Raw genomic sequence first — 25,638 nt, forward strand, 5'->3', positions numbered from 1 at the left:
CATCACTGCAGAATACAAGCATTACTGGGGCATACAATTATGTGATTAGATTGGTCCATGAAATGCACACAAGGAAGGAAAAAGCCGATACAGTGTGAGCTATAGTTCAATGGGACTCGTCTATAATTGTGCCAGCCCATCTGAAAAATCAGATTAGTGCAGAGTATAAAAAAATCAAGAAACTGATTTAGGGAACCATACTAACAACAGAAACTTCAGGTCAATAAGTGGCAATTTATTTTTTAAAGATTTTATTTATTCATTTATTTTAGAGAGAGAGCGCACATGCACATACAAGTGCGGGGAAGGGCGGGGGGGAGGGGGAGAGAGAATCTCGAGCAGACTCCGCGCTGAGCACAGAGCCTGACATGGGCTTGATCTCACGACCCTGAGATCATGACGTGAGCCAAAACCAAGAGTCAGACACTCAACCGACTGAGCCACCAGGTGCCCCAGTAAGTGGCAGTTTTATGGATCTCCTACGGAGTATTAGAACGAGTCTGGGCCACTTACTTTTATTAATAGTTATTTCAACCCATATTAAGTCACTGCCAACTTAACTTGGACAATGAGGAAGTCAAAACATTTCTTTGATTTTCTTGCTATTCTCACCTGTCTTTGCATCTTTTCCTGGTAAGCTCAAGGCCAACTACTCTAGGACTGTCATAGCACTATCTTCCCAGCCACATAACCCAGGTTAAGAGTGAGAGAAATTCTGCAAGAAACAAACGCAGCAGGGCGGAGAGGAAGCTGTGCACCACGTGGATTGTGGGCACCCCAGCAGATGCAGCGCTCACCATCCGTGCACCATCCTGACAAGTCACGTGGATCTCCCCTCCCGGCGTCCTCCCCGACACAGCCCCTCTCTCCACCTCCCTGCCGCTCCCATCACCTGCTCTGCTGCCAGAACTCTCCGTTGATCTCACCTGCTTTGGCCCCTTTCTACTCTTTTCTCCACACTGTGATCAGAATGATCATGTCAAAATGGGCATCTGATCGTAATGAAAATAGTAGCATGGCTGCAAGGCCTTCTGTCTGGGCCCTGCCCCTTCCTCTCTTTCTCTCTCTAGACTCACGTTTAGCACCCTCCCCTGTACTCTCCCCATGAGCCACACTCCCACTGGCCTCCTTTGGGAAGTTTTGACTATCAAGTCCTGCAGCTTAATAGTTACACAAGCCCTTCCCACTGCTCAGAACACATTCCCCTCCCCATTCACTAGGTAACTCCACTCATCCTCCAGATCTCAGCTCACTTCCTTAGGGAAGGCTACCCGGAGCTTCCTGCCTAGGTCAGATCCTCTTGCTATCAAATGTCCTCATAGCTCTTTATAGGATTCCTTAATCTGGTTGTGATTGGACATAGGTTTACATGTGATCCTTTGGTCAATGTTAGTCTCCTCCACTAGCCTATAAGACTCATAAGGGCAGCTTGTTATGGGCTGCGTCAGCAAAATTCATTACAAGTTTGTAATTATAATGGAGTCACACTTTTTAGGGGAAGAAGATTCTAATAAAGTCAGTCTAAGCTAAATGCACAAATGATGACATGCCAGTGTAAATGTAGGGACACGGCCTTATTCTAAACAATTCCTTAAAGTGGCTCTTCTGCGATTCAAAATTTTAGGTAGAAAAGTATAACTAGGATGGATTACTACTATGTAGAAATATATGTACAGAAAAACAGACTGGAAGGGAAATTCATCAAAAAGGACCACACTGGGGTTCCTGGGTGGCTCAGTCGGTTGAGCGTCTGAGTCTTGATTTCGGCTCAGGTCATGATCTCAGGGTCATGGGATCGAGCCTGTGTCGGGCTCCATGCTCAGTGGGGAGTCTGCTTGAGATGCTTTCCCTCTCCCTCTGCTCCTCCCCCTGCTTGCGTGCTCTCTCTCTAAAATTTAAAAAAACAAACAAAAAAAAACCACCTTAAAAAAAATGACCACACTGAATTAGGAAGGTGGTTTTGTAAGGTATCCTTTTTCTTCTCTGTTTATCAAATATTCAGAAATATTGCTGAGTAACTTTCATATTTCAAAAAGTATACATATAAACGGTTTTTTTAAAAAGGCCCTTACCTGGAGAACAAATACCATCCGCATCTAAAATTTCGTGTCGCCAGATGGGTTTCCTTGTGGCAGCGTCCAACATCGGCCCCATCACTTTATCAAAGGTCTGATTGGTATAGCGTTTCAATGTACATTTAGCATTTTTATATACAAGACAACGCCCAAAGCCTAAAATGAAACCCAAATGGGGATCAGAACCACCAATAGGACTATGAGAAAACATGGATTTGTGTCAGTCAACACTTGTACCCCCAAACATGTTCTACATTTGGATAATCGGGGATGGGCCAAATAACGATCTGATAATCTGAAGAACTGGCTCAGGGCTCCCCCCCAACCCCCAACTGTCCATATAAACGCTGGCGTCTCTACAACCATGTGTCAGCATGGAACATACCCTGCCATGTTGGAGGAAGGCAAGAGAAATCAGAGTGTCACTGTGATTCTTTCGGAGAACAGAGCCACAGAATGCAGGAACTGGAAAGGTCCCCAGGGACCACCTGGCTTACCCCCTCTATCTACAGGTACTGCGAATGCTACAAAATGAAGTCCAGGGAAGTGATGTGGCCAAGATCACCCAGCAAGTTGGTGGCACAGTTGAAACATGCCAAGTCCACCGATCAGCCACGATTCTTCCTACACATTCTTCTGGTGCATCACTTCTGCTAACCTTCTCTGAAAAGTTTTCCTGTTTCTAATTTTGGCATTCAGAGGAAGTCCCAAACAAGGAAACAAAAGATTATTTTTTCTCCACAGAGGAGACAGAATGAAAAGCAGCTGCAATCAAATGATTTTAAGGGGAGAAATCGTTTGCCTGTGCCCTAAAGATCAGAGTTTATTCTGATTATATTTTTAGATCACATTTGTCTAGTGGATGAGGGAAAAGTCCTGAGACCAACTAACAAGCTAAATAAACATTATGAAAGATCAGCAAAATGAACAGAAGGAAACCTTTAGACGGAGCAAAAACTTCCAGCATTGAATCCCACAAGAAGATTCATCAGTTATAGAGTTGCCCAGAAGAGCTGTCAACCCTTCAGCACTAAATACCATTTCCCAAGATTCTGTGACTGCATGTCTTTCTTTTTTCCTTTTTCTCTCTTTGGCCAAGCAGTTATTCTAAGCTGGATTCTCTCTAATCTCCCCAGGATATACTGAGCCATGTCAGAGTTCGCTGCAATAGGAAAATATCTCGGGAATAAACCCCAGCTATTACTGATGAGATAAATGCATGGTTGTAAAGTCCTTCACTTACGGTTCTCCACCAAAGGCAGAACACGTACAAGAAATCTAAGAATGTGAGTTTAGAAAATCAGGAAAAAGATTTCTAAATAAAATCTTGGTGCTCTAATGTAATTTTTAAAATACGAAGGTGACAGTAGGACAAAATAACCAATTTCTACATCTAGGTGTGGCTCCTAGTCAATTGCATATGACCATAATAAAGTCTGAGCTCAAAGCCAGCTGCTTTGGAAACGTTACATGATCTTGAAATTCTGTACAATGGCCATTAACTGCAGCGTGCTGGAGCGCAGGGAGAATCTGGACTGCCTGAAATCAAGAAGTGTTTTCCCCTAAGTGTAAATGGACATTGTATTTACAGGTGATAGCTGAAAAGCTGGAGGACGGTAAACTCAGATCATTAAACTGTGTTGTGCAGTTTCTGACAGATATCACAAAGTCTTCAGATTTCCACGTAAACGTTACCAGTTAATCAGAAAGGAAAACATCTAGTTTTAAAGCATGGCTGTTGTCATTTGGAGGAAAAAAAGAGGCATAAATTAAGTGCAGCCAACATTAATGCCAAAGACACATGTCTAGGAGTACTATTATGGCTGCCTAGCAACTACAAAGAGTGAAGGGGAAGGCAGAGTGGGCATGCCAGGGAGGAAAAAGAGAAACAGAGATTATGAAGAGAGGAGTCAGGCTTCAGGTCAGGTGACGGGTCCAAACCATGAAGTGGTGACTTGCAAAAGTAAACTGTCAAAAAACGGACAAAGGGTTGCATAAAAACTCTAAGCGTTTGTGTGAGTTTTTAACTTTCGGCATTCTGCTAACAAAAAGGTATGAACATTACGGGGTTGAGACATACAATTTTTAAAAATCCCCTTTAACATAGAAGTACTGCTACTGCCTTCTCAGTCTGTTGCTGAATATATAACTAGCCAGATTCAAAGACCATATTTCATTTATTAGAATTCCTGCTAGGAGATAAATTCTTGCATGTTTTCTGTTGAGGAACTGCCTCACGTCACCAATAAACTAAAATAAAGAAAAAAAAATTTAGTAGTTCATTTAATAAATTACCTCTATATAACATTCATAAAAAACGTCAACGCCAAAACCTAACCGCCTCCTGTTTGTATGTTATAAAATTCAAATCCCTTGAAACCAACATTAGCATTTTGACACCAGATGATTTTTAGCTGATTGTCCTTGTACCTAATTCTGCACGGAGCGCCCATGGTGTCAGAGGTCTGAAAACCCACTTACCCCTGTCCAAGGAGGCCTTGTTTAAAATGAGGGCATCTTCAATATCATAGCCACTGTAACTCATCACGGCAACCGTTGCATTCTGTCCAGCGGGCAGTTTCTCAAATTCTATCAACTCAATGGTCTTTGTTTTAACCATGGGTTTTTGTGGGTATGCTAGCAGATACATGAGAGTATCGATTCTGTTCCGCTGGTTGTATCCAATGGTACCTTCATTGATATTGGAGAAAGCAAAATGCAACATTCTATTATGTCAAATAATTAGGTAGCCACGACTACAGAGATGGAAAAAAAAAAAAAAAAACCACATTATTTTCACTAATTAACATGAAGAAAACCTTCAGGTTAAACATTTCAAAAGCAATACTCTCACAGTTCCTACCAACATTTAAAAGCATTTTTTTCTCGGTATTGTTAAAAGTTCTATAAAGAAGAAAAATCACACCCAAGGTATTCTAACCTAAGTAACTTCAACCTACTGGATTTATACAATTGACCCCGTTTTAGGAATTACCAGTCTTCCCTGGTTAATTTCACAGGTAAGCCAACAATTCTGTACTCAGTTCTACTATGTTGCGGACCCATTTCCAGCTGTTACGGGAAGGTAATTAGAAACCACGCCCAGTGCTGACAGGCAAGGAGCTTTTAGAGTAGGACAAACAGATATATTCCATAAAAAAGAAACAACCATTACAAAAGTTCTAAATAAAAAAGAAAGCAGGAGAAAAGGAAGGATAAGAAAGGAAGGAAGGAAAAGGAGGAAAGTGAAAGCAGAGGAGTGGATTTACTCATCTGCTTAACTTTTCATTTACGAAGTAGTGAATAAACACCTACTCTGTGCCCAACACCACAGATAAAATGCGGAAAGGCACAGTCCTTTCCCGTAAGGAATCCAGGGTCCTGTTCAATCTGGTATAGGCTTTTAGGTCCTTAGCAATCAGGCTTTCCACCTCTTTGCACCTTGGAAGGCTGTTACCATCAACTGGAAGTGAAATCAGAATGTTACCCTTTCTCCCTTTTCCCCAAAGGGATTCACTAGGGTTCACAGACTTGCACCAAAAAAAGGGTTTCACTCTCCTGGTCTTGTGAATACAATACACTCTCCTACTCAGAGACCTTAGAATGCGGACTCATGTTTGCCCTACTACTAAACTTATGTGTGGGCTACTGAACCTCTTTAACTTCTCCCAGGCATCTCTTCTTTTCCCTTGAGTGGCTAAGAAGGTAGCCTTTAGTCTCTTTTTCTCTTGCACATGCTTCCATAGTGATACATCCTCAACACCCACACACCCCAAGATGCTTTAGTGTTGTTTGATGGAGTTAAGCTCTAAGATGAGCAGATACCCAAACTCAGTATTTATTTCCTTCACCTCTCATATTCATGTCATGAAATCAATGGTGATTTCAATTTGGGGATGAAAATAACCTATTCAGGCAGCAAAAATGATATGGTACTTCTTGACAATTACTACTGAAAGAAAAAATGAAATCTGTAGGGTATGAACACTTAATACAGTGGGGGGCCCACTACAGATGCTCAATAAATGTCAGTAAATGAAACTGAATTGCATTATACTTTTTATGACAGTATATGTTTGTACTTAAATCTCAGCAAATTTATCATGAACTTTTTCTTGAGTTTACACTATAACTGCCAATTAATTTATGTTATTTTGGTGCCAACTAATAAACTGGGCAGGACCACCTGGTAACAGATCACTTACTGTTTTAGAAATAAAATCACCGTTGCCTGGATCGGGGTAAAGTTCACCGACAGTAAGTTTGTCCTTCTATATGAAATCATTTAAAATTTATGTCAAGATTTTATCTCCAATTGTATACTTCACCCAGCTTGAGACAAGGGTTCAGGCAATGTCCCACCAGGCTGCCAAACACGGCTTCTGAAACCTGAGACAAGCATTATTATGCAGCAGGGAAGCATTCATGGCTGCACCTCTGAACAATGGTGAAAGAGACTGGATCCCGCTATAAATTGTGCTACCAGGCCCAGAACGCAATTCTCGGGCATCACAACTGACCTGACACTGAATGGATGAACAACAAAATGGTTCAGCAAATGTTTGGTGCTTATGATCTCATTAGAAATTTTCTTCAAAGACTTTTTAAAGAACTCGTAGGAGTACAAATGGATACAGGTTTTTAGCAGTCTTGACAGGTGTGTTGGTGAAAACATGATTTTTAAGCCATGACTTCTCTATTACAAAACTTCAAAATGCTATCACACCCCATATTTTTATAAAAATCCTGAATGACTATTTTGCCAATAAGCAGGCTTTTTTTGAGAAAATGTCATGAGGAAATTAAAAGACTAGTCTGGGTGAAGCGCGTGCTCAAACTAGGATGCCTCTTACTATTTTCAGCTTCCTTAAAAAGGGCATTGCACATACGTAATAACTAACGCGATGAGAGTATCTGTAAGCAGGGCTCTCCCTCCACTGTCCAATTTTGCTCTAACTGCAGTCTTCAGTGTTATAACTACTGACTCATTTCCTTACTACCCGGGACATGATCTTTCTTACAAAATCATATTTTCTTGATCATAACTTTCTTAAAAAGCCACAGGATGGCACAGCAAGGTATGTCCATGTAGGTTAAAAGAGTGAGGAATTTTTTTATTTTAAGGTAGGATGAAAAAAGGTTAGTAAGCATACATACAGCTTAGGGATAGCTTAGGAAATGTATACTGAAAAAAGAAGACGAAGTTTTATGCATTTAACTATTCTTTCTGTCTTCCTTTGCCCAATTTTTTTTTAATTTAATAACATTATTAAATACAATAAACTTCACCCATTTAAAGTGTACGTATTGATGAGGTCTGACAGGTTCCTTCCTTCATAAAACCACCACCACAATCAAGATCCAGAACATTTCCGACACTCCCAAGAGATCCCTCCCTCCGTTCCTGACCCCAGGCAACCACAGCTCTGTTTATCGTTACAGTTTGCATTTTCTAGAATTTTATATAAATGGGACCCTGCAGTATGGACTCTTGTGCCACTTTTTTCATTCAGCATAACGCTTCTGAGATCCATCCAGGTGGTTGTATCGTAGTTCATTCTTTGCTGTTGCCGAGAACTATTGCACCACATGTTTATACAGTTTGTTTACCCATTCACCTGCTGATGGATATTTGAATTGTTTCGTTTGGGGCGCTTGTGAATAAAGCTGCTATGAACATTCACTCATAAGACTGTGTGTGTTCACTTCTCTTGGGTAAATACACAGGATTGGAATTTCTGGGTGGTTTGGTAAGGGTACGGTTGACCTAAAAAACTGCTTAAGAATTTTCCAAAGTAGTATACCTTTTACGTTTGTGCCAGCAGTGAATGTGCTTTTTAGCTGCTCCATCTCCTCACTGACAGTATGTCCACCTTTTCCATTTTAGTTGTTCTATCGAGCAGGTGGTGGTATCTCAGTTTTAATTTACATTTACCTGACTAGTAACATTGAACAGAGTTTCTTGAGCTTACTGGTCATTCTTATTACTCTTTGTGAAGTGTCTGGTTTTGATTTTTGCCGTCTTTAAACAGAGTAGTCTTATCATGGAAGAGTTCTTTATATGTACCAGACTCAAATCCTTTATCAGATGTATATATTGCCAATACTTGCTCCCATTCTGTGGATTAAGGTCTTTCATATTCTTAATAGTGTCTTTCGAAGGGTATAAGTTTAACTTTGAGAAAGTCTAAATTATTAATTTTTTTTTCCTTTTTCATAGCCTGTGCTTTTTGAGTCCTAAGAAATCTTACTTAGGTCACTCAAGGTCATGAAGACTTTCGCCTATGTTTCTTTCTACACATTTTATGGGTTTAGCTCTTACATTCTGAGTATGATTCATTTAGTGTTAGTTTTTTGTATGGTTATGAGGTAGGAGTTGATGCTCATTTCTATACAGATACACATATATACATTTTATTTTGTTGAAGAGATTTTCCTTTCCCCTGGAAATGTCCTGACACACTCATTGAAAATTTAATGCCCACAGAAATGTGGGTCTCTTTCTGGATTCCTGATTCTGTTCCACTGATCTACATATCTACCCTTATGTCAGTATCATACTGTCTTCGTTACAGTCTTTATAGTAAATCTTAAAATCAAGTTGTATTAAGCTTTCCAACTTAGTTCTTTTCAAAAATATGCACCTGATTTCTTAACAACTTTAATGTGCCCAGAGATGATTAATTTGTTGTTGAAACATTAAGTACTTTACTGAACCTATTGAACTAACACACTCTGCTAGGCACCAAGGACACAGTAATAAATAACACAGACCTAGTCCTGTCCTCAAAGTACTTATATTCTACAGTCTAGCAGGGAAGGCACGCGATTTTTAGCTGCTCCACATCCTCACTGACACTTAGTAGGTCTTGATCCACAGTGAGGGAGAAAAAGTGAGGAAAAAAGTTAGTTTCCATTGAGAAGAATTTTAAGTTTTATAGATAGTCACATTATGCCTTGCACAGAAGACAGAATGTAACCTTTTTTAAGTTACTCAACCAAAGTGGGATTCCATCTCCTTGTCAGAAACAAAAAAGGTACGTATTCTAGGACAGGGTTATTGTGATGATTAAAAGAAATGTGTATAAATCATTTGAACAGTCAATAAGTGGCAACATTAACAATACTATTAACGACTGTTAGTAGTAACAAACATACACCCCTTGGCCCTGCACTATATATAACTCATTCTGCCCCCAGTTCAAACCCTACATACTGAACTACAGTGTAATTTTATCTCCATAAATATTCATTATTAACTTTCTAGTCCCAGGAAATGTCATATCATCTTACATCTGAAATAGCTACAATGATTTTAATTTTTTTTTTTTTTTTGAACCAACAGTGAAATTCTAAAATATAATTGCCAGGGATAATTTGGCCAACACATCTTTTCATTTTGTATCTACCAAAAGGATAAAGAATAAATCTTCTAAAAAAAAAATTCAAACAAAGTTGAATGAAATGGAAGATGTAGAATGAAACAAAATTTTATGAGGATCTTTGTATATTATGTGTTTTTAAGATCTCAAAATCTTCTAGGCTATTTCCAGAACATCCCATCCTATTATAAAGTAGGGAATACAAGAGAAGGAACTACCTGCTTTGGAACAGAATCTATTGAAAACAAAAACAGGAACAGAAGCTGTATTAGCTCCTGAGCTAAAAAAAACAAAGTCCCAGCAATTTGGAGGTGAAGGCAGGTTGGGAAGAGGCCGTGGCTAGGGGAGGTATGTGATACACATTCATTAACTGAGCTGATAGTGACTGAAAGATCCTTTTAACCAGGAGAAAGTGTTCCACTAGAGGACTGCCAACTAATAAAATGGACAGGATATGAAAGCATGACTCATGCGGACTTGGCGTCTGGTGCCAGGGAGCACATACAATGCAGCTCCAATGCACAGCTTTTACTCGCAGTGCTGAGTGACCTGGAGACCTAGCCATTTCCATCCACGTCTACCTGGCTTCTTGCTCTGGACCTTGTCACAACACAGCTGTACCCATCGAAGGTTAGGTGTTTCTCAGTAGCACAGTAAGACAGAACGCAGAAACCTGCACTTTATTAATCAGATTTAAGAAACACCTCTGCTGGTGTTTCATGTTTACTAAAGTGCGCTCTCTCTTATGAAAGGTGAGGCTCTCAGTCTCTGCGCTTTGCGCTCATCTTGGTCTCCTTTGTAGGGATAGAAAAACGACTTTCTCTCATTTCGTCACTCTTGACTGGGGGCGGACGGTGGGTCGTGAAAAGTAGAGAGCAAATCTTCCAGGCTGGCAAGAATGTGTAGTGCTTTAATTCTGGGCTACTGTCTTCCACTTTCCAAATGGACTAATGGATGAACAGCAACTAAAATATTACTTCTGGCCATTCATACAGAATCTCTGAGAGGTAAATAGTCTTCAGCAATGGCTCATACTTAAAATGGGATAGCGTGCCTTTTAGTTACCAGCTGCCAAGACTGCAAGGAATTAAAATGACTCAGAGAAGTCCAACTCAAAGTGCTAGGTCTGCTTTACAGACCTGGGTTTCTGCTGTGGGTTTTCTCCCTCTGCCGGCCTCGTTCCTTTTGTGATTTTTCATACAGACCTCGTTCGGTACTTCTGCGGCTATTTGAGTGTCCAAAGAGAAACGTGGTCATGTAATGTGCCAACTTTGAATGTACTTTTATCTCGATGCTTTTCTTTCCAGTCAGGTGTTTTATAATAACAAACAGTAACAAAGCCCTTTTTTTATTACTTAAGATATTCAGTGGCTTTTGTCTTCCTAGCGTCAGCAGTAACGTCAGAGGATTGTATCCAAGGAGCTAAATGTGCAGGACCCAGGGTCAGAGCAGCTGAATACACCAACCTCAGAAAACACAGACAATGAATTGCAAATGACACTCAAAACAAAACGAGAAAAAAAACCTTCACACAGAAAACTACAAAAGAACTCTACAGACACTGAATTGGCTTTCTGTACACACTGATCCTGCTTAACTGTGTGTGGTAACTAACCAAACGTTTCAGATACTCATGGTCACAAAATAAAGGCTTTTTTTTGTAGGCAGAGGAATTATAAAAATAAAAATATTATTTCTTTCCTTCAAGTCACTTATTTAAAAAAAAAAAAGAAGAAGAAGATTCACCAAGTGGAGATAGATTCGTAGCCCTTTCTGTTTTAATCTTCAAACACAACCAAAGAGTGGCATTAGCGATGAAGTGATTAGTCTTCCGTTAATTCTGCTGAAGGTTCTACACAAAAGGTGTATTGTTTCAGCCAGGATTCACATCATGAAACAAAATGGTTTGGTAAACCCAATAGAAGTGATAGTCCTTTCATGACACATAGGATTCAGTACTGTATATTTCAACTTGTTAGCAAGTCACAAGCACACGCGGGAAATCAGCCCACACTGCTGCGAAGGATGAATGGGAAAGGGGAAATTGATGAGCCACTGTTTAGATTTTCCCACTGGGAATTATTCTGAACTGTCCAGGCATTACATCATTCAGGTAAATGGTTGCAGGACATGTTTTGCCAACCAAAAGGGCAATATAAAAACTCAAAAAGAAATTGTCAAGCTATGGTCAATTACAGCTGATTGCTGGTAACCGAGAAGCTAAATGCATTCTGGATGTTACCCAAAGGCAATTCAAAAACCTTTTGGTTTCTTCATGAAGCTCCCTGTGGCATACTTTAAACCAGAAATGACAAGTCATACTGATATCATAGCCATATATGAAAATAAATTAAACTTACTAGGACTTAAATGATTTTTAAAAACATTTCAAAAAAAGTTTATAAGCAAAACTTTTTTTTGGGGGGGGGTTGGTATCCTCTCTGTATCACCTTCCAGATAAAACCCAAACTCCTTAATCTATGGCACCTCTCCAGTACACACTATTCCTATATTATGTTAAACAGCCAGACCAAAGCACCAAGATCCCCATGCAATGCTTGCTTCTATTTCCATGCCTGTGAAAAGTACTCAGGGACTTTCAAGACTCAGTTCAGTTCTATTCTTCAGAAACAACCTACTCTCTAACCTCAAGTGACCTCTCTGCTCTCCTTCCCTAAGATTCTAGCTGTCGGTCCACGACAGCATTTATCAAACACATTCCAGTTACGGTTGTACTTGTTGGGCTCTCCCACTAGACTGTGAACTCCTTGAGGACAGGGCTCTTTCTCCTCCCTCCATTTTCAGGGGCCAGCCCACCATCTGGTCTATCCGAGATGCTCAGCAAGTGCTAGGGATGGATAAAAGCTAAAAGAGAAGGAAGGAAGGAAAAGGAATTCGGAAACTGGCTGACACATTTCAGAAGCTACAGGAGCAAATGCAAGGATGTGATGTGTTCAATGACTGTCACCCAGACCGTTACGATCACCTTCTAATACACCCTGTGCATCTGCAGCTCTATTCCCTTTCCCGCTCTTCCCTCAAACTTGTCTTTTTCTGCGCTTTCTTCCATTTCTCCTGGTTCACAATTTACACTTTATGGAGCTTTTCTCTTTCTATTTACCCCCTCATCATTCTGTGACATTTATTATATATCCCCTTGTTTGGTCAAAGAAATAAGTTCAGAGAGGTTTTCTCTATTTTTGCTGACACTGTAGACATGTCAGGGGCACCCGCAAGCCCTCTGAGGTTAGTAACACTCAGGTACCAGCAATGCCTGACTTGGCCAAACGTTCAATACTAGTGAAGTAAGAATAAAGATTGAAGTCTTTTATCCAAGAATTTAGAACCGAGTTCAAGAAGGAAATCTTACCCATGGCTTGTTTCCCCATGGCACACTGATACGTGTTTCGTGGGGACTGGTTATGATGAGGGTATGGGATGAGGCCAGCACAAACACCAAGAAGAGTGAAGGGCTCAATCTCCAAGTGGGTGGTATCTCTGTCAAGTCAATTAAGAACAGACATCTTAGACGCCAAGGACCAGAATAAATCCCTCTTAAAGGTAGTAAAAAAATATTACAACCAAGGTCCCCAAAGGATGTAAATAAAATATACATTTTTATATAAATTTATATAAAAATTTATATAAAGTATATGTAATTTATATAAAACCTCAAGAACAATAAAACTTGATGCTAGTAAAACTGATAAAAAAACATACTTAAATAAAATATAGTAAAACAAATTGTTTCCTTCAGTGACAGAAACTTATTACTTATAGAAATACAAGAGAAGGGATAGTATAGAATGCCCAGGTAAAAAAATAAAACATTATTACATACTAACAACAATAACTAATACTTGTAAAGAAATTACCGGGCTAGATCCAAATGCAGTACTGATGGATGAGTGGGCTGCTTTTTCCTCACTTTTCCAACTTGTATCAATGACAAAGTTGCATTACCACTTTAGAGAAGAATATATCCCATTTAAGAATAGTTACCATAGACCTAAGGGGACCAATACCATAGCCACCAGCTAAATGCGGCTGTTCAGCACTCTTCACTTAGATTAGCATGCTTGAGGAACTGCATTTTTAATTTTACTTAATTACATTTTAAAACTCAAATAACTCAGTTGTTATTCAAAACCTTTATGTTTGTCACAACTTACACTTGTGAATTTACTTTTTCAACTGTAAATGTTATGATCAGATCAGGTATTTCCAGTAAACATTTAGCCTCCAAACTGAGATGTGCTTTGAAGCGTATGGGGGAAAAAAAAACTCAATATTTTTATATTGATTGCATAATGACATGACAATATTTTAGATAGAGTGGGTTAAATAAAATTATTAAGATTAACTTCATCTGGTTCTTTTTTCTTTTTTCAGTTGGCTACTGGGAAACTTATGCATGGTATTTTTCTTGGACAGCTCAGCTATAGGAACTGGATATAAAGTAAGACTTTATCTAGTAGGTGTTAGAATCTTGGCTGCTTTTTTTTTTTTTTTTCCCTTGGCTGCTTTTGTAATATATTTTTGTAAAAATCCCTGTTTTGGCTAACTGATACAGCAACTCAGGTATTTTAAAGGGAAAGGGAAGCCAGACTGTTTCTGGATCTTGCTGGAAGTAACAGACATTACATGCAGGGTCTGTGGACTCTGATGACCCTTTATTCCTTCCTCAAGTACTTGTGAGGCAGAGCTCCAGTAATTTCAATGGTTTACAGTACCCGTGAAGACAAGTGATTTCCAAGATAACCCAACCCATCGAGGAAAATTAGTTGCAATACACATGGCAAAAGATCTCCCACTAATCCAGTGGGCTTTTTTTTTTTTTTTCCTCAATACACACGTGAATTATGTCCCTAGTTTGGTTAAAGAGGATGCTTTCCATGCAGCTCTTGGTTTGAAGAACATAGTTTTGACCTCATGACCTAGCAGAACCCCAACTCTCTCAGACATGTTAAGTCTTTGTCAGCAGAGAGGGAAAGGGCCCTAGGTTTTTTGTTGTTTTTTTTTTTTTTTTTTTTAAGAGAAACAGCTTATGGTGACATTTTATGTCCTAGAGTAAAACAGATTTTTAAATGTACTGTTTTGTTTAAATATTGGCCAATTTGACAATATGGGCCAATTTCCCCATGTAAATAAAAACTACTTTTCAGATGTACAGATTGAAGCAAGCTGAAAAATGAAGAAAGTACAGACCTAAGTTTCTTCTTTTTTTGTAACAAAAATATATAGAAGATCATGTTATCTAATAATTATTCAAAGTCTAAATGCTCTGGATTTTGATTTTTATGAAACAAAAAGGGATACTATTATTCAAAATTATAACCACCATAATCTATTGTCCTGCAGGAAATAGAAGACTTTCTATTCAATGTGTATAAGGACCTTAAATTTAGCTCAAATTAAGACTCAGTAACCTGTTGTTTGCAACAGTGGAAAAATTGGAAAACACCCTAAATATTCATCAACAGGTTAAATCAACTATGTGTAGTCAGACAATGTAATATAAAGAAATTAAAGTAATATATTTACATAAACATACAAGCATACACTAATATAGAAAAGTGCCTAGAATGATAAAGTTGATAATGATGCTAAGTTTAAAAATGGAGATAATTTAAATATGTTGCCTTGAGATCACGTATGTATGTTTGTATTCACTTAGAAAAAAATCTAAAAGAGTATACATTAAACCACTGGCAATGATTGTATCTGGAGGCTGGAGTTTGGTGGGATAGGGAAAGAAGGGGATTAATTCTTTTTACTTCATACATGTCTATGCTGAAAAAAAATGTCACAAGTATGAATCACAGAATACCAAATTTTTCCTATCTTTAAAATAAGCTGAATTGATATATGGGTCAGCTTGGTGACTGGGTGCTGATACTAACTAATGGTTGCATTCCTATATTATAGTGAACAAGACAGAGAAAAATCTCTGCTTTTGTGAAGCTTCTAGTGGAGAAATAATACACAGATAAATCAATAAAAGAGACATTTTATAGATTTTATTGTAAGGTAATAAGCCCTAGAAAAATAAAGCAGTGAAAAGGGGTGCCCAGAGGAGGGTTATCTATTCTTTTTTTTTTTTTTTAAAGATTTTATTTATTTATTTGACAGAGAGAGACACAGCAAGAGAGGGAACACAAGCAGGGGGAGTGGGAGAGGGAGAAGTAGGCTTCCCGCTGAGCAGGGAGCCCAATGCAAGGCTCGATCCCAGGACCCTGGGATCATGACCTGAGCCGAAGGCAGACGCTTAACAACTGAGCCACCCAGGTGCCCCAAGAGGAGGGGTATCTATTCTAAATGGGGTCGTCAGGAAGAGGCACTGAGAAGGTGACAACTGAGGAAGACCTGGAAGAGGTGAAGGAGTGGGTGATGATGGAGGTGAGTGTCCCAGACAAGCAAACAGCCAGTGCAAAGGAGGTGAGTGTCCCAAGCGAGTGAACAGCCAGTGCAAAGGAGGGGAGTGTTCCAGGTGAGTGAAAAGCCAGGGCAAAGGTGCTGAGGCAGAAGCAGGCCTGAGACGTGAGGAAGAGGCCAGTGTGGTTAAGGAGAGTGAGGGAGGAGAGGAGGATGATGCTGCAGGCACCAGGAGGGGTGGGCAGATCTTGCAGGACCTTCAGGCCTCTGTAAGGACTTCCAGGGGAGAGGGAAAGCCCCTGGGGGTTTGAGAAGAGAAGGGAAAAGACCACTTTCACCTATGAAGAATAGACTGTACAGGAACAAGGGCAAAAGAGTCAGGAGCCTTTTGCAAGTCCCCAGGCAAGCTATGGCAGCAGCCTGGACTAGGGTGGTAGGTGGAGGTAGGGAAAGAGATCAGACTCCAGGTATACCCTGAGGGTCTACATGATAGGCTAAGGGACCAGCTGTGGGTGTACAGGAGGAGAGGCGTCAAATCGGAGACAGGTTTCTGGCTGAGAAACAAGAAGGATGGATTGCTATTCACAGGGTTACTACTTAAGTGGTCACCTTTGTATTCACTCAATCTTCAAATCAAGAGTATAAAAATAGCACTTTGAGAGAGTCCCACCTTTAAGGAATAAAGATTTTGACTGAAAAGCATTGTTTACTGAATTATAATAAGACAGCAATGAAGCAGTACATTTCATCTGGTAGCAGGAAACAGAAAAGTGCTTTCTTGATTCAAGACCTAGTTATCAGATGGTAGTATTCAGCTCCTTAATTATTTCACAATAAAAGTACAAAAATTCCAATTTCAGGTAAGCAGTACCACCAGCCACATGCATCAGACAGAAAGTTATATAAATGTCTTCTAATGCTTCTAAAAATATTACTATTCTTGAAACATCGTGAGCATATTACCATTTCTTATTTATATTGCATGTAAGTTCAGAGACATCCTTATAACAAAGAATATATGGAATTCCTATATCAACAAGAATTCAGATGTCCTCCTCTCTAGAAGAGAGAAATACATCTTTACATAGTCTGATCCATTAGTTCAATTTTGACAGTAATCAAATATGAGAACCAGAGAAGCAATTTCTTTCAAAAAATATACACTAAGTGTAACATGAATAGAAAAGATAATGAAGTCTAAATATTGTTAGTAGTTTTGTGATAATCCTACACTGGGATAAATGATGGGTTATGTTTATTATAGGACAGTATACTTCTAACAGCTCCTACTAAGAGGCAACACAACAGAAGAGATGATATGAAAAGGTGATTTAATCAGAACAGGTTTTAATCATGGTTGTTATGGATCCTACTTACTTATTAATTGTATGTTCATAGAGTGCGATGTTACAGTCATTTTCTTCATTCACATCTAAATATTCAACCAGACTCTCATGTAAGAAATCTTCAAAATTCCTGGGAAAATATTGGTGAAATGTACATTACTAATAAGCATTTTACTGCAGTGTTTTACATGTGATAATGGAGGATACTGGCTTTCATTTGCACCCAAAGAACTTTTCTCCCCACAAAGTATCAATACATTGGGATGCTTGAAACATGTTATTCTTGGATCACAGAGTGATCGCAAATCACTGAAATAAAAACATCTATGATACTCGTCAATCTGGTCCCCCTCTCTTCTTTGGAGAGAGAGAGAGAGAAAGTGTGAGCCGGGGCGGGGTGGGGAGGGGCAGAGGGAGAGAGAGAATCTTAAGCAGGCTCTATGCCCAGCACAGAGCCCAATGCAGGGCTTGATCTCATAACCCTGAGATCATGACCCAAGCAGAAATCAAGAGTTGGATGCTTAACTGGCACCCGAATCTGGTCCCCACTTCTGAAAGTATCTTCTAAGACTTTTAAGAGCCCCTATCATGAGAGGCCCAGTGTCCACATCAACATATCCCTTTGTTACTTCACAGTGCGCTCATTTACACCAACACTCTGTGATCCGCATGATACAAACCGGTAAGTATTTTACAAAGTCTGGGCAAGTTCACATAGAGAGGAGAGTCTGACACACTGGGTAGGGAGGAATTAAGGGATTAAAAATGAAAATATACTTTTCTTAAAAGCTCAGATCAAATAATGTCATTGCTGATTAAATCCTACATATGGCTCTCAAAGGAGACCGAGAAGTTTTGCTTTTGGCCATTTACCTGTATCCCTGAGCCAGCTCTTCCATATGCTTGTTTGTGACTGCAGGCTTCTGTTTCTTAACAATTATGTAGGGTCTGAAATAAAAAAACAATAACAAATTCACAGCAGTTCAGAAGAAGAAGTCAGCAAGTAAGTTTACCATAGTGAAGTGAGGGAAGCTGGGATGTGATCAAACCAATTCCTGGACTGCCTGAGGACCCCAGGTATTCTCTGCATGTGTGAGCACGAAGGGGCCTAGCTGCTCTCTCACATACACATTCACAGGCACGCACACACCAGCGCACGCGTGTATGTGCCCACATGCACATGTATGCACACACACGTATCCAAGTGTCTTAGGAAACACCTGTTTTTTTTTTTTTAATTTTTTTTTTAAGATTTTATTTATTTATTTGACAGAGAGAGAGAGACAGCGAGAGAGGGAACACAAGCAGGGGGAGTGGGAGAGGGAGAAGCAGGCTTCCCGCGGAGCAGGGAGCCCGATGCGGGGCTCGATCCCAGGACCCTGGAATCATGACCTGAGCCAAAGGCAGACGCTTAACGACTGAGCCACCCAGGAGCCCCAGGAAATGCCTGGTTTTAAATGGAAAGGCCAAACAAAAATGATACTCGGGAAGATCTAGAAACAAAATCTTTACTGTCTTATTTTTTAAAACGGATGTTGTAAATGCATCATGCCAAAGGCGTTTCATAGGATTTCACATAGGAATACATGGTCTACGACCCAGGAAGCCAGCAGGCAGAGAACGGTTCCTGAGGAGAACAATGGCGTCCTGCAGTGAAGGTCTGATGGACATCCGCTGTTTAGAGTGGCTTCTTTTTGGACAGACATGACTAGGCTACGCTGGCAGGTTACCTAAAGCTACACATTTCCAGAGAATAAAGCATTTTTACATTGTGATTTTGAGTGAGCTAATGGGTGTGAGGTAGAGAGAGCTTTTGGTCTCCCCACTCTGGTAGATTAACCTGTAACTGTCAGCGGTGATCCGCCACTAAGGGCCTCGCCACCACGAGGAAACACCGACACAAAGGATGGCATGCAGCCCCGAAACGTCAAGGGCTGTTGCTATTTGGATAAGCAGCTCTTAGAGAGAGGAGCGAGCAACGACCAGACACTTGTGCACTCTACCCTCAAGTCCAAATAACTATTTGAGGACTAATGAGCACTTTTAAACAGTTAAGAAGAAGAGCTGCACAACTACAAAAGGGGAACACAAGTTGCTGAAAAATGAACTGAGTGAACTTTTCGTGGAAATCCACATTACCTCGAAATCCTGGCTTCTTCTGGGGAGGGAGGCAGAGAGCACCGCTACCTCGTTCAAGGGCCAAGAGACTCACAAACGAGGACAAGGACAGACGCAGGAGAGGGGGCAGTCACACTCAGCTACCTCACTCCCCCTCTACTTACTCAATAAACTACCTGTTCATCCTGCTGGATCTGTCAGGCCATTACAAAACGACTTCTAAAAAAGAATTCACTTCTTTTAGACTATTCCATAATATACTGAATGTAATGAAAGAGAAAAATCCCCAAAAAGAGTAACCTAAGAAAATGTTACTGTTTTCCCCGCCCCTGATTGATTATGTTAACAGCTATAAATAAGCACCTAATATGTGCCGGGCACCCACAAGGCACTTCCCACACCTTCTAACAGTTAGTTCTCAGGACAACCCTATGGAGGTATTGTTATCATTTACATTTTTTTCAGCCATGGAAAGTAATAAAGTCAGAGCCACACTAGTCAGTGAGTGGCAAGGCAGGGATCAAACAGAGGTACGTCATCACCTAGAGTTCCTCGGCTGTAAAGAACAGAAACCAATTCTGGTTAATTTAAGCAAAAGTGGAATTTACTAATAAAAAATTAAAAAAAAAATTTTTTTAAAGGAATTTACCAAAAGCATAAGAATTTACTAGAAGGATAAGAATCCATAAACAACAACAACAACAAAAAAGGTAAAATGCCCAGCCTCACAAAAGGATCCCAAGGATCCAGAAGGGGAGGAGTAATGGGCAGTCTCTCGCATGTGTTGCTGTCAGGATGAATCAGTTCCAACCACTTCTTCCTTGAGTTATTCTATTTGGGATTCAAATTCTCTGAGGAGAGAATGTGACTGGCCTAGCTAGGGTCATGGGTCTGACCTTTGGCTGAGCAGGAGAGGGCACCTGACTATCCCAAGAAGACTGCCATGCCAGTGGGGAGAGGCAGCTCCCAAAGGAAAGTGAGGAGGCTAACTGGAAGGAGAAGCTGGATGCTGGACAGACAAGCGCAGTCCGCCCTCAGCTCTGACAGACTTCCAAGCCCCAGCTCCTCCCACCACTCCAACCATTGCTAAGCTCACCAACTTGGGCCCTAGCCCTGTCTGAGGCCCACAAAGAATGGCCACAGTAAAACCACAGAGGCTTACGAAAGGTAAGGTACCGTCCTCAGCTGATACCCCTGGATGTCCCCCAAGGACGAGATACCCTGTCATATTCATCTCTGTGCCCCCACCTGTAGGCCGGTACCTGCGCACAGTAAGACCTTAAGATGTGCTGAATGACTAGAAGGGGCCTATCCACTGGGTCTACTGCGACTCGCTCGTGCCTCCGTGTTTTTTATTCTTGCCATCCCCAGCCTCTTTCCTCTCCTCCTTTATCCAGGTAACAGGATCCCACTCATCCTTTAAAGTTCAGCTCACAGCAACAGAATACAGTGGGTAAGATCATGATTGTTAGAGTCAAATGAACCGTAAGGACTGTCAAGTAAAGAACAGACCCGGGGTGCCTGGGTGGCTCAGTTGGTTAAGCAGCTGCCTTCAGCTCAGGTCATGATCCCGGGGTCCTGGGATCGAGCCCTGCGTTGGGCTCCCTGCTCAGCGGGAAGCCTGCTTCTCCCTTTCCCTTTGCCTGCCACTCTGCCTACTTGTGCTCTCTATCTCTCTGTCAAGTAAGTAAATAAAAACTATCTTAAAAAAAAAAAAAGAACAGACCCCACCACTATCTAGCCTTGGGTAAGTTATTCACGTCTCGTTCCTCATTTGTTAAACGAAAATAGTAACCCTCCCTTACACAGCTGAATGTAGTTAAAGCCTTACACGTGGTATATCTACTGAAATAATAAATAACGTCTAGCAAGCATTATTACGAGCATGGTTGGCTGTTATTAGTAATTATTTCTGCCTTTGCCCATGGACTGAGCTCTCTGAGGGCAGAGACTGATTCCCATTCAACTTTGAATCCTCAGCACCCAGATGCATATCCATGAGGTGTCTGCTAACTGAATTAAACTTCTCTCAACAACGAAAGAGGTGGAAGTGGAATCAAAGACAAAAACAAGCATATTTCTTTCAGAAGTAAACCTAAGAACTCTCTTCAGCAACTTGTACCTGCACAGCCTTCCTCCATCAGAGGAAATATAGACACATCGATCTGTGAGATTTGTTGAGATGGAAACGAACTCATTGATATATCCTGCTCTTCGCATCAGGCGAAACGTATTCACCAGCTTCCTGTGGTCTCGAATGACACCCAGGATGTTACCTGAGCAGAGAGAAGGACATGTATAAGAGCAACAAAGAATGGATCGCTTCGACTGAAAATACCCACGCAATAAAGCTGAGCAGCAGCCCCGAGTCGTCCTCTGAAAGCTCTGTTACTCGGCGGGGCAGCCAGGCCACGGGCTGCAGGAAAGAAACACAGGAGAGTGGCCATGGCACCCGACGACATGAGTCTACGGGCAGTCCTACCACATGCTGGGCGGAGTCGCAAAAACTAGCCTCACGTTCCTCACCGTCAGCACAATGCTGGGGGCAGAAACTCAGGGTCCAGATCCCCCAGGTTCGAACACTGGCTCAATCACTTCCACAGGGCTGATGGGAGGATGAAAGGAGTTGACCCTCCACAGTGCCCAGTAATAGCTACTCTTCAACTGCTCTTCGTGTCATCGTCATCTGAGAAATGAGGAAGACGGATTTTGGGCCCCAGGGTCAGCGTGAGGGCTCAGAGGGGTCCCGGGTGACAGTGCAGAGTAAGAGCTCTGTCAGCGCTAGCCGCTGGGATATACTGAAGGAGGTGGCCAGGGAACAGCCCTGTTTTGCTGCTCAGCGGCCCATGCAGGGAAGGACTTAGGCCCCCAGAGCGGGAGGAAAGGGGAGAAGAGCACGGGAGGTAAGTGTTCAGGACGAGCGCCTGGAGGACACGCGAGGGCACAGGCGCCCAGACCACCAAACCCCAAGTAAAAAGGCTGAGGCACACTTGCTGCCGAGGCTCCGGAGGACTCTGAAGGGGGCGAAAGAAGCAACTGAAGCATGAGCGGAAAGAGAGGGACCTCTTGCTACAGCCTGTTGACAATCCCTCACCGAGTGGCTGAATATAAGTCAACTGGCTGTCAGGGCTGATCTGACTGTTTTTGCAGAATGTCTCACATATTTAGCTTGAACTTAACGATACCGCGTTGAGCCTTTTCCGCTGTGGATCAGCTGGAGCTGTGAAAGGGCAGAAGGCAGCCAGTCTCTGCAATGCGACCTTGGGCTCTGACAGTGGGATCCTCTCAGACCCTGAGGACCTGGCCAGTGGGATAACGGTTTCTGTCACCATTTTTCTACCTTTAACTTAAGGCCCGCTGGGCCCAGAATTGAAGTTTATTTGTCCTTAAACACCTGGATGATAATGGCTCCCCTCTACCTTCCCACCCAAAGACTGATCAGGCTCCACAGGTCTCCATAACACACTCACCATTGAGAAAGACGAGAAACACATTTGGATAAGAGAGCTCTTCTCCACATAATAAATTCACATCTTCTACCCCCAGATTACTGGCTAATTTAACAATGGGTCCGTCTTCCATGTCAGTTGTGATGTGTGTCATAAGGGCCAAGTTTTTCACCAAACCACAAGCCTAAAAGACAAAAGATACTCATTTCTAAGAACGGCCATTAGTACAAAGTACGGGGTTTGTATCTGAAAAAAGCTCACCGCTTTGTTGGCGGCAACGTAAAACAGTACAGCCTTGTAGGGGACGCTCTGGAGATTCATACAAGAGACTTAAAAATGTATACACAGAGGAATTTATCCTAAGGTAGTAAACAAGGATTTAAACATAGATTTCACCATAGAAATGCTCAGCCAAGTACTATTTGAAATGGCAAATAAGAACGGCATGAACGCTCCCTCAAAAAAGAAATTGATTACATAAGCTGTTACTCCCCGACAACGGAACGCCATGGTCATTAAGATGACACTGTATAGAAAGAGTAAAGGAAAACACTGATAGATATGGGTACCTAAAAATATTCAACTGGCCGGAAATGAGTCAACAATTAGTCAATGCTCAGTACTCTATAAAGCTTCTTGGTCAGAAAAGGCAAAGAAAAGACCAAAGAACCGCTCCGATTCAGAGACTAAGGAGATGTGGCAACTGGAAACAATGTGTAATCCTGGGCCAGAAAAGAGACACTGGGGGGGTAACTGGCAAGATTTGAGTAAGGTATAGGTTCTATAATCTACAGATTATAATCCTGTTATCAATGTGAATTTCATAAGGTTGGTAACTGAGTGACAGTCGTGTAAGATGTTCGTATTTGGGGAATCTAGGTGAGGGACCATGGAAATTCTTTTTACTATTTTTGCAACTTTTGTGTACATCTGAAATGACTTCAAAGTGAAAAAGAAAATATTTTTTAAATTTTTATGCAACCAAAAAACAATCTAAGACAAAACAAGAACAAGGATTTAACACAGCAAGTAGGAAACAAAACACTTGAGACACGTAACGTGTAAGGATTGTATCTTTGATTCTCTGAAACCATCTGCTGTGGTGATGCACAAAATAGGTACTTCACGGAGGTTAGCTGAAACAAACTCTGGGAAATTCAGTGTTCCAAAGCCCAAGGGGTATAAGTTATGCAAATTTGACAAGCTGCATAATTCTAGTGTGAACTTCCATATGGTTTAAGATAAATTAGGAGAAGAATGGTAATTTTCTAAAATTCTTAACTCTGTATGTACTTCTATTTTCACCTCCCCCGAGTCATAACAAATTCCCACACTCTGGAACTTACATCTTTCACATGTCATAACAAACGTACTGCTTCATTCAGCAGAGATCTGTGGGGCCTCTACTGTGAACAAGGCTCTGTGCTAGGAGCTTGCGACAGAATGGGAACCTAACGAGGTTCCTTCCTCTGGAAGTTTATAGCTAACAACAAACACCAACAATGGTCGGCATGAAGGAGAAAGGGCTGTGATGCAGAACCTCCATCAGCTGCCTGGTTTTGTGCTCCCTGTTGGCTGCCACTACAAGTCTGGGGCCCTCTAAGTACACCCAAGGAAAATAAGGAGTTGCTTAAAAGGAGATCCCGGTGAACACCATACAGTTGCTGCAGCAGTAATCTGCATATATCAGCTCTTTTGGAAATACAGCCAGCATTTTGTGGGGGGAAAAAAAAAGAGAGCGATCCCCGTGAACAAAGGTGAGGAGCCTATCAATGTTCCCTCACAGTCTTATGGTTGCATGGTTTGATTCTTGGGGACAGGCTAAACAAGCGAGAACACAGGGACCATATTTCTATTTAGGTGCGACACTAAATCAAAGGCCTCTGTCGATACTGGTTTTCGAATGACACGGATGTTGTCCTGACAGGCTGCATCAATTATTTCTCTGCCAGAGAAGTGGCTGACCCAAAAAAGGATATGGCCTGGAGGAATGGGGGCAGAAGCAGAACATCAGCAATACGCACCACCTCGGACATTGCTGAGACTCCGCGGCTACCTTACCTCCCCTTCAGGAGTGTCCGAAGGACAGAGCATTCCCCACTGAGACGGCTGGAGGGAACGAGGACCACTCACTTTCCTTGTTTTTTCAAACTGAGAAGAGATTCTTGTCATCATGCCCAGTGCGGATATATAAGACAAGCGAGAGAGAACTTGAGTCACACCCTGGCGGTCCATTTTAAATCTCTTTAGAGACCAATTTCCCTGTATAACAGGGGGAAAAAAAAAAAAAAAAGACATAAGACCACCCCTGATCTGCTCATATATTGCATGAGACTTTGCAGTCACTCTGAGAGGTTCATCACAGATGAACTATTTCTTTGTGAAATTAAAGCCATGATGTATATTCAGAAATCAAAATATCACAATTAAAATGAAAATTGAGCCAGGTCACTCACTGGGGTTTTCTAGCGCTTTCATGAATATCACCGTGTCTAGCAACCAGGTCAGAACGTTTTGATGTATCAACATTATCACATCACAGCGTTTACTTTCTGAAGAACTAATTATATCCTGAACAAGCCAGTTCAACCAGAGATTTCCACTGGAAGCAGTAAGCTAATTAATAGAACACTAGCAATTTCTACACACATTTTAAGGTAAAAGTAGCTCGAAGCTCAAAGAGATAATTTCATAATATGCTATTATTTGGATGTCTTCCAAAATCTGTCTTTATTAGAGGAAAATATAATAGAAAATGACCCAAAAAATGATTCCAATAGCAGGTATCAGGGATAATGAATAAACTGTAGGCTTCTTAATCAAGGTTAAAAATTGTATATATATTTATTATATGAAAAAATACTATATATTTTCTGTGGCTATCATGTCAATC

General features: G+C 41.1%; 1 protein-coding gene across 3 annotated transcripts in view; it reads right to left on the reverse strand.

Moving 5' to 3' along the window:
- Positions 1 to 25,638, reverse strand: part of POLR3B (RNA polymerase III subunit B) — a 104,516-nt gene that overhangs the window by 32,576 nt on the left and 46,302 nt on the right. For all 3 annotated transcript variants that reach the window (XM_064590674.1, XM_045872674.3, XM_045872677.3), the window contains 8 exons: positions 24,807 to 25,007; positions 22,767 to 22,929; positions 21,419 to 21,572; positions 18,052 to 18,126; positions 17,210 to 17,308; positions 12,828 to 12,955; positions 4,557 to 4,766; positions 2,073 to 2,231 (listed from right to left, as the gene is read on the reverse strand). In XM_064590674.1, the coding sequence (XP_064446744.1) occupies positions 2,073 to 2,231; positions 4,557 to 4,766; positions 12,828 to 12,955; positions 17,210 to 17,308; positions 18,052 to 18,126; positions 21,419 to 21,572; positions 22,767 to 22,929; positions 24,807 to 25,007 (1,189 nt within the window). The remainder of the gene's footprint in view (positions 1 to 2,072; positions 2,232 to 4,556; positions 4,767 to 12,827; positions 12,956 to 17,209; positions 17,309 to 18,051; positions 18,127 to 21,418; positions 21,573 to 22,766; positions 22,930 to 24,806; positions 25,008 to 25,638) is intronic.

The sequence above is a fragment of the Mirounga angustirostris genome, unplaced genomic scaffold (genome assembly GCF_029215605.1).
Source record: "Mirounga angustirostris isolate CCGP_5_RB_7025 unplaced genomic scaffold, mMirAng1.0.hap1 SCAF_5, whole genome shotgun sequence".
Taxonomy (NCBI): Eukaryota; Metazoa; Chordata; class Mammalia; order Carnivora; family Phocidae; genus Mirounga; species Mirounga angustirostris.